The sequence below is a fragment of the Hippocampus bargibanti genome, linkage group LG10 (genome assembly GCF_051943395.1).
Source record: "Hippocampus bargibanti isolate YZ-2025 linkage group LG10, ASM5194339v1, whole genome shotgun sequence".
Classification (NCBI taxonomy): Eukaryota; Metazoa; Chordata; class Actinopteri; order Syngnathiformes; family Syngnathidae; genus Hippocampus; species Hippocampus bargibanti.
This window is the reverse complement of record NC_142743.1, coordinates 21033646-21042493: the sequence shown is the minus strand read 5'-3', so window position 1 is coordinate 21042493 and position 8848 is coordinate 21033646. Positions and strand designations below refer to the sequence as shown.

Here is an 8848-nt window from a genome sequence, read left to right as displayed (position 1 = left end):
ACGAAACTGTGAAGAAGAAGACGTTTCGACAAATGAGGCTGTCATTTTTGCATATCCCATAGATGTGAACATACCTGAAGCAGATTTATTAACGCCTCGTTTATGGTGCGTTTCTTTGGAAACGATAACACTGTAGGGGCAAATAGCCCAGTGCAATGTTAGTGTATGGACTGCAACAAAGCCGAAGAATACGCATGATGCGATATTGTGCTCCGTTTGGTTGCGTTCAACGCCGTACGATCACAACAAGGTAACTGGTCAAACGTTGCAGAGCTATACATTGTTTTGTCACTACCCCCCCCCCCCCCTCAAATATTCACTTATTCACTCACTTCACTTATTCCCCCCTCAAATATTCAAATATTCTGTATTCATTACACACGCTTTGACGTTGATATGTAACCATCTCGAAAATCGTTTTTTTGTGTGCTTTGAGAGGAAAACTCGCCCTTACCAAGATGGCCGTTACGTTGGCATGGTATTCAGCTGGATTACGACAGTATTCTACGTATCTGTAATGTTGCGTAACCGTTCGACACTGTGTACAGTGGATGTTTGAAGCAATCTAGTTTGTGCTTCGAGTCGTCGTTCATGTCCTGTTGAGTCGTTTTTTTATTGTTCCAATGAGTGACATGGACCCATCAGCGGCACCGGGTGTGCCTGTTACGGACATTCCAAGCGCAGAACAGTGTCCCAAAACCGAACTTTCTGCTGCAATGCGAGCAAAAATCGAGAGGAATAGACAGCGGGCGCTGATGCTCCGACAAGCCCGGATAGCGAGACGCCCTTTGACTGCAGAGCCGAGTGCGACTTTGGCCAAAGTGTGTAAAACCATCGACACCGGTGCGGGATTTTTCATTGAAGAGGAGGGTTTGGAGGAGAAGCAGACGGCCATTAGGGTGGTACATCAACCAGGTTGGTGCGTAAGCCGCCTATGTGTGTTTGTGGAATTGTTCGTTCATGTCGTATTGTAATGTCGTGAATCGGCAGGTCCCGTCCTTGAGCCAGACTACCTGTTTTGCGATGACTGTCAAAAGCCTTTCATGGATTCCTACCTCAGCAACAGCTTCGATCTGTCTGTGTGTGACAAGTGCAGGTACATGTATACACTGAACTTTTACTCTGTCATGTTGTCACTGCCACACCATTTCTTCTTTCAGCATTCAAGTATTTCTCCTTCAGAGACAGCACTGGGAAACACAAGTTGATCTCCAGAACTGAGGCCAAGCAGAACTACCTGCTGAAAGACTGTGATCTGGACGTGCGAGAGCCTCCTCTCAAATTCGTATTGAAGAAAAACCCTCACAACCCACGCTGGGGGGACATGAAGCTCTACCTTAAACTACATGTAGAAAAGCGAAGTATGGAGGTGTGGGGTTCCGAGGCAGCGCTGGAGGAAGCCAAGGAGACGAGGGAAGACAACAGAGAAGTGCAGAAGCAGAAACGCTTCAACAAGAAAGTCAAAGGTTAGTTCAATGTCTGAGCATGGAGCACCTGTGCATGGAGGCTTAAAGGACAACCGACGTCACTTTTTTGTTTCCTAACTGACATCAGAAAAACGTTTTATAGCATCTAAAATACCCAAAACACGCAGTATGATATTTTTATTCAAATGCAAAACACCAATAAAAATGACTCAAAGTGTCCAAAATCTGGAAAAACTTGAGCGAATTGGGCATTTTCAGAAAGTCCCGCCCCCAGTTCGTGACGTCACGCCAAGACGTCTTGCATTGCTGGAGAATCAAAACAATGGCTTCAGATTCGGAGAATATGCTTTCTTGTTACACATCCAGTGATGAATATGATTCAAATAGTTCTGAAGAGGAAAGCATACATGTTTGCAATCGATTAAAGAAGTCCTTCCCTGTCATTTTGAGGCATCTGGACTGCAATGCAACGTCCCAGAAAAGAGGCAGAAAATGGCGACCAAACTCCGTGTGAGGAATTAATCAGCCCGTTTCCACAGGCTGATAAATTCCTTATATGGAGCTTGGTCGCCCTCTTCTGGCTCTTTTTGGTGCACATGACGTTTTCAGACCAAACAAGCACAGCAAAATGCATTGACGTGATGGAAGGACTGCTACAATGTGTCCTTTTTTTTTCGGTCAGGGGCGTTCCTTCAGCGACGTCACGTACGGACTCGTCACCAACTCAGAAAACAAGACTTCCGGAATATTCAGCGCGAGTCTTAAAATGTAAAATATAGCTATATGCGGTGGAATCTTTGTAAAATACGCTCAGTAGAAGTCATTTGAAGCCATTTTTTACAAATTATGGACACAACTTGTCCGGAGACGTCGGTTGTCCTTTAAGTACTTTTTTATGCGTTTGTGTTTTGTCAGAGTTGCGTCGAGCAGTGAGAAGTAGCGTGTGGACCAAAGATACTCGCGCTCACCAACACGAATATGGACCAGAGGTCGTGGTTGATCCGGAAGAGGATCTCTATAAGAAAACGTGCAGGACCTGCGGACATGAACTCACCTATGAAAAGATGTAATACTGACATTACAGTGCGATGATGCCTGCTCGGAACTACATTGTTGCATTATTCTGAATAACTTTTTAGGTCTACATTTTCCAATAAATACTTGATAAATGCAGATGTCATTTTATGGAAACTAATGTCCACTCCCACGTGACATTTGTTCATTTATTTGTTTAAAACAGTAAACTCAAGCCGCATAAAGTTAAGTGGAGCAGTTCAAATGTTCAAATTGGACATATTTACAAGGTATACATCCTTATTGGAAAAATGACATGATTTTGGAGCAGGTTCTGTTAATATGGCCACAACTCTATTGGGTTTATCTTGGGTGGGTGAATGAGTTGCGATGTACTACTTCTGATGCAGCGAATCCCTGTGAATTTACAGTTCACTATTTTCTGATTTGAATTTGTTTTCACAGATCCATTATTTGCTGAAGATTGCTTCCATTGATACTTGAACCGCACCCAAGTACTGTAGATGCAGTACATAAATAACTCATATCTGCAGCGTCTTTTGGTCGGTGAGGAGATTTTGTTCAACACAACCGGCCCACTACCCCCAAAATCAAATGACAAGTCAGTTTGTTATGAAAATTATTTTTTTTTCATTTATTAGCACATTTCAGTAGTCTAAAATTCAAATCTTTTGACATTGTCGGGGCTCTGGAATACAAAATAATCTTCTGTCGTTGAGGCATCGACCTTAATCCCCTCCATCTCACCCTGTTTGACAAAAAGCAATGTAAAATGAGCCACCGGTACATTTTGTATCGTGTTTAATTACATTTTTTTGCCATTCTGACTGATAATTGCTTCCAAATCTTGTACTTAAGTAATCAGACTATGAATCCCCCCCCTCACCATTTGTCATTTTGCTAAAAAATCCCCACAAGTAAGTCTAAAACAAAATACAGTAAAGTCTCGTTATATCGATATCGGATATATCGATAGTCCCGGTTATATCGATACTATTTCGATGCACGCACGTAGAAATTTACATGCAAACAGGGTCGGATATATCGATAGTCCCGGTTATATCGATATTTTTTCGGACTCCCTTGAATATCGATATAACGAGACTTTACTGTATATGCAATGCGTAGACAAGGAAATACACCAGCACAAAGAAATTAATGCTGGAATTAAGTCTTAAGCCTCGAATGCTCTCAAAGTAAAATTTAAAATGTCTACAGTATACACTGGACATGGACTTACGTCCACAAAGTACTTTTCAATAAGGTTATGTGCTGCCTGGTACACCATCTCATTTTCATGGTTCTGCAGACTTTCAATGCGATCAAGTCCTCCCAGCTCTTCAATTAGCAGGCTGAGTTTCTCCGTCTCACCGAGCTTCTCCGCGGCCTTCACAGAAATGAATACAAGTTACTCAGAGTGGTCGTGGTCATATCAGGTCAAACTTCAGCTGCGCTGTTCCAACTCGCCAGAAAAATGTTGTTGATGGCATCGAGTATAACCAGAATGATTTTGGCATCTTTTATTTGCAGAAGGTTGATTATTGCCTCAAGTGCTCCACTATGCACCAATTGCACCACCTGCTCCACAGTGCCCCCGCTGGTGAAGTTTGTTACTGCCCATACTGCCTCCCTTTGAGTCTTGAAATCTCCCTTTTGGTGGGGGAAAAAAAACTGGTATCATCTGCCAATTTGTGAAAGTTACCCTAATTGTTTGAAAATCTAACACTTTACCACTTACATTTCTAAGGAGTTCTACCAAAGGTGGGAGTAGGCCACATGTGAGGAGCTGTTGGATTTGCGCACATGGCCCAGCTGCAATGTTCGACAAAGCCCATGCCGCTTCCTTCTGGATGTTGGCCTTTGGATGTTTCAGGAGGCGAGGAAGTATGCCAAGAACACCCGCATTTATAGCTGCCTCCGTCTGCAAATCTGAACCACTCACTATGTTCCCGATGGCACGAAGGGCAGGAGTCTCAAGTATACAGGTACGAGAAAAATAAAAAAAAAATCAATTCAGCTAAATATTTGACAAAAATCAACCAAGCTGTTGTTTTGAATTTGGTTACCATGACGCTTCGCTCCTTGTGGCTCATGAGTTCCACCAACCTGCGGACTATACCTGTTCGGACCACGATAGCTATACGATCATTGTTACCGTCTGTCAGGTAGGAGATTGCCCAGCACGCATCTGATAAGATGTCCTTGTCTCCAAGGTGGAGAAACTGGATCAGTGTAGGAAGGATCTGAATGAGTTCAACAGTTTAATCAACAAATGCTGTACATCGAACTACACGACGTTTTAAGACAGCCACTCCACACCAACTATAATATATATATATATATATATATATATATATATATATATATATATATATATATATATATATAAAGATTTAAAAATGTTATAAAAAATAAAATATATATATATATATATATATATTAGAATTTTTTTTATAACATTTTTAAAATCTTTATATATAAAAGATTTTAAAAATGTTATAAAAAAAATTCTAATATATATATATATATATATAAATTTTTAAAAATGTTATTAAAAAATTCTAATATATATATATGTTAGAATTTTTTTAATAACATTTTTAAAATCTTTATATATAAAAGATTTTAAAAATGTTAAAAAAAATTCTAATATATATATATAAAGATTTTAAAAATGTTATTAAAAAATTCTAAAATTCTAATATATATTAGAATTTTTTTTAACATTTTTAAAATGTATATATATAAAGATTTTAAAAAAACATTTTTAAAATCTTTATATATATATATATATATATATAAAGATTTTATATATATATAAAGATTTTAAAAATGTTCTAAAAAAATTCTAAAATATATATATATATATATATAAGAATTTTTTTAATAAAATTTTTAAAATCTTTATATAAAGATTTTAAAAATTTTATTAAAAAAATTCTAATATATATTATATATATAAAGATTTTAAAAATGTTATTAAAAAAATTATAAAATGGCGATTTTTTTTTTTTTATGTAAAAAAAAAAATCTACAATGGTGATTTTTGAACATTGAATTTGGTTGATTGGTAATGCATTACACATAATGTACCAATATTGCGTTTTGGGAGTATGTACATTTTGTAAATTCCACGCGTTTCTGAAGCTACATATTGAATGCATCATCATATGTGGCATTAAAAAAATGCACTCAAAAGTAGAGCCTTTGCCTAAAATGTAAAGTCATCATATTGATGCTGCGAAATCAGAAATGGTCTCGACATAATGGGGATCATTTTGCATTTCATTTCAGAAACCGTAATGCAGAACAGACTTGCCTGTTGGACTGCAGACAAGGGTGGAAATGGGTTTTTATTCCTGCACAAGTTTGACAATGTCCAAGTTAGGTTGCGTAGATAACCCACCTGAAAGGGATGGACATATTTAAATTCACAAAAGGCTGCAAATTACATTCTAAGAATATTTATTGGTCAATATATTTATTTATTAAAGCAACAACTTGGATGACCACAAATGATCAAGTATAACAAAAAAAAAAAAAACACTTACAGGCGTTTCTGGAGAGACCCGTGCCAGTAAGGCAGGAATCACGTTACATTCAATGAGAAAATCTCTATAGTTTGGACCATCACCTGCAAATTACAATCAGAAAGGAAAAAAACCAGAAGCATGAAAAACCCATCTTGGAGGCAGAGCACAAGAAAAGTGCTTTTTTGACAAACGCGTTTTAAAATGCTAAACTCAAAATGATAAGCCACAAGCTTCATTATATACCCTAAAGTTATTGTCTTGCTGAAGTTAATTCAGCGTATCACCTGCAATGTTCCCAAGGGCCCATACAGCTTGCTCACTGATGTGCAAATGTGGCGATGCCAACAGAGAAATAAAACAGGGCACAGCGCCATGCTCTACCACCTGTGTACACAAATTGAATGTTCCTGCCTCAATTCTTTCAATGGAAAGTTAAAAAAAAGCTATGTCACATTGGTGTGCCTACAACACTCTCACCTGTTTTGTATGCAAAGATGTTCCTGAGGCAATGTTAGTCAGCGCCCAAGCGGCCTCAAACTGAAGATTGGGCTCATCGTCCATACTCAGGAGGAGCACAAAGCGGGAAAGGAGACCAGCGTCTATGATTTCTTGCAGTGAAGGGTTAGACTCTTGCGAAAGTAGTTTTCTGTAAAAGGGCATCAAACGTTATCACTTTTGAAACAGTTTCAAGATCTTATAGAACTCGGTCACTCCCAATCGCTGTGAGGCGGGATAGTGTGTTGTGAGACGTAAATCAGGTTTTCTGCGGAAAATCGTCCCATTTCATTTAACCGTTAGTCGTATACGCAGTATAATCCAAATCAACCTGTCTTGTGAACTAACACGCACACCATTACTGTACTCACCTAGCAGCCTGACATCCACGAAATTGAGCATCCATGCAGTTCGAGTTTATATCTTTAACAATTTCCTCCATGCTTAAAGTGACGACCTACAACGATAAAGTCGTTAAGCAGTTGCGTAAGGCAAGTGAAGGCTTTCCAAAATGTCAAGCGTCCACGAGCTGACCTCATCATTAGTGATATTTGTCGGAGATAGGGCATCTTCGTCGGGAAGAGAAGACAACGTGATGTGTCTTCGCTTCATCAAGCTCTCATTTTTTTTAGTTTTGCGCAACTCAATACACTCCGATAAATTCCTTTCTCGGAGTTTCTGGACACAAAGGCAATATAAGAGCCTATTTGGAGAATTCGTTAAACTCGCTATCAACCCCGTTATGAAGTCAAACTTACGGCCAGGTTCTTCCCCTTATTCTTGAAACGACTGATGCGGGCTTCGGGGGCATTCTTGTTGGGCATGATGAGCTACAATGAAGGAGGTTGAGGTCGTTCGGCGTCCTCCAACGCCTCAATGAGCAACAATAAGGCGCTGGTCTGCACTGGGCAGATTTTTAAGTACGACATCTGCAGGTGTTGTATGCAATCAGCCAATTAATGTGGTGCTTGATTGACCGCGTGCAAGAAGCCATCGTAAAAGTAGCCAATCAAATATACTCAGGATTGTCTTAGTTACATTTGTGTGCTCAGCAATGACAACTAGAACGCGAGATGCTGCACACGAATTTGGGCTGTAGATGGCAGCACAACACAATCTAGACCAGGAGGACGCAACCTGATTTCGTTTTACATTTATTTACTACAATAAACCAGCAATACCAATTTGGAGGAGAGAGTGTAATTAAGAATGATGACATATTCACTCGAGTTTAGATTGTGTTAGTGTAAGCGGCGCCAATATTGTCATTGGTTGCCATGACAACAAAAATATAATTTATTTGGGCTTGTTTTGTAAAAGTGTTGAACGTTTCTATGTGTGCCTTCATATTTATGTTTTTCTTAAAATCCCCAATACTTTATTTGGAATGTTTTGTTATGGACACTTCCGGTTCCGTGATACGTACTTCGAGGTGCGAGAGAGAACAATACTGTAGAACGTCATTAAAGTTTAACTACTTTCGGTTAACACGGTCCACATGGTACGTTATTAATTTGCTTATTTATGTCTTGTCGAACAGATTGTAGTAATGTTGATTGTTGTGTTAAATGTCTTCGTTTTCACGGTGTTCCACAATAAACTTTTTGGACATCAGTACACACGTCATCGTTGACCGGGTTCGATACAGCTAGTGTTCATTAATGTTCATTAATAATCAATTACTACAATCATGTGCTGCGTTGAGCCACACCGCCCTTCTAGGTTCATACTTAATGAGTGTGTTTGTGTCAGGAATTTGGAAATAAACTTTTTTTTTTTAGTTGAGGCATCAGTCGACAAGTGGCCGTGCATGTTTCCACGTCATAACGCCCACTGCCTTCATTCACGCGTATCCAGAATAATTTTCACACACAATTATAAGCAGAAACGCATCTATATATATTTTAAAAAAATCGCGATTTTACTGCTCTTAATTTATTTGCAGCAGATTTGATCTTGTGTACCATCTCAGCGTCAAAATCTCATGCTTTTATTCGCTAGCAATCAAGAAGTCAGAGTTGTCAAACGTCAAAGAACGCCAACGCCAGACAATGGCTCGTTAATTCAAGTATGTATATCTAAAAATCACAATGTTATGAAAGTATTTGAATTCTAAGCAGTGTCAAGTTATGCCTTTTTAGCTTTGTTCCTGCTTGCATTGTGTGTGTATTCGTGCAACATTAATATCTGTAAACATTTTATTTCTTAAAGCCATGACTGTGGATGGTATGATAAACAATTAGGTCTTGGCCTGGTCTCGTGATCAACAGATATTATTAGGCTTCTGTGCTTAATCATGTTTGCACACTGACAATGGGACAACTTCAGGTTAACACAAACTGGTGCTCTGCCGCCGAA

The 8848-nt window shown here is 38.9% G+C and overlaps 2 protein-coding genes across 4 annotated transcripts; one reads left to right on the top strand and one right to left on the bottom strand.

Moving 5' to 3' along the window:
- Window positions 1–49: 49 nt before the first annotated feature.
- Window positions 50–4125, top strand: xpa (xeroderma pigmentosum, complementation group A). Of its 3 annotated transcripts, none has more exons than XR_016116244.1 (8): window positions 50–250; window positions 629–915; window positions 991–1096; window positions 1183–1466; window positions 2343–2493; window positions 2907–3008; window positions 3772–3898; window positions 3993–4125. XR_016116244.1 is itself a non-coding variant. In XM_089006325.1 (5 exons), the coding sequence occupies exons 1-5, from the start codon at window positions 156–158 to the stop codon at window positions 2495–2497; spliced, it is 927 nt and encodes a 308-aa protein (XP_088862451.1). In that variant the 5' UTR covers window positions 50–155; the 3' UTR covers window positions 2498–2635. The 3 variants fall into 3 exon arrangements, 1 of the variants encoding a protein (XP_088862451.1); XR_016116243.1 differs by having other exon boundaries at window positions 2907–3063; XM_089006325.1 differs by lacking the exons at window positions 2907–3008; window positions 3772–3898; window positions 3993–4125 and having other exon boundaries at window positions 2343–2635.
- kpna7 (karyopherin alpha 7 (importin alpha 8)) lies at window positions 3091–8187 on the bottom strand. The gene is made up of 12 exons (XM_089006324.1): window positions 7249–8187; window positions 7025–7168; window positions 6862–6947; window positions 6473–6641; window positions 6280–6379; window positions 6014–6096; window positions 5782–5868; window positions 4529–4705; window positions 4201–4434; window positions 3930–4112; window positions 3703–3849; window positions 3091–3210 (listed from the first exon to the last, which is right to left on the bottom strand). Exons 1-12 carry the CDS (start codon window positions 7312–7314, stop codon window positions 3118–3120), a joined length of 1569 nt encoding a protein of 522 aa, XP_088862450.1. The 5' UTR covers window positions 7315–8187; the 3' UTR covers window positions 3091–3117.
- Between the last annotated feature and the right edge of the window lie 661 nt (window positions 8188–8848).

What these genes read in the sequence shown, in the direction of transcription:
- xpa (XM_089006325.1), top strand. Translation starts at nt 156, where the DNA reads ATGTTAGTGTATGGACTGCAACAAAGCCGAAGAATACGCATGATGCGA. An exon ending in TCTGTGTGTGACAAGTGCAG is followed by an intron (nt 1,097 to 1,182) that starts GTACATGTATAC and finishes TTTCTCCTTCAG; the next exon opens with AGACAGCACTGGGAAACACA. An exon ending in CTTCAACAAGAAAGTCAAAG is followed by an intron (nt 1,467 to 2,342) that starts GTTAGTTCAATG and finishes GTGTTTTGTCAG; the next exon opens with AGTTGCGTCGAGCAGTGAGA.
- kpna7 (XM_089006324.1), bottom strand. Translation starts at nt 7,314, where the DNA reads ATGCCCAACAAGAATGCCCCCGAAGCCCGCATCAGTCGTTTCAAGAAT. An exon ending in CATCTTTGCATACAAAACAG is followed by an intron (nt 6,380 to 6,472) that starts GTGAGAGTGTTG and finishes TTGTGTACACAG; the next exon opens with GTGGTAGAGCATGGCGCTGT. An exon ending in CCATCAACAACATTTTTCTG is followed by an intron (nt 3,850 to 3,929) that starts GCGAGTTGGAAC and finishes ATTTCTGTGAAG; the next exon opens with GCCGCGGAGAAGCTCGGTGA.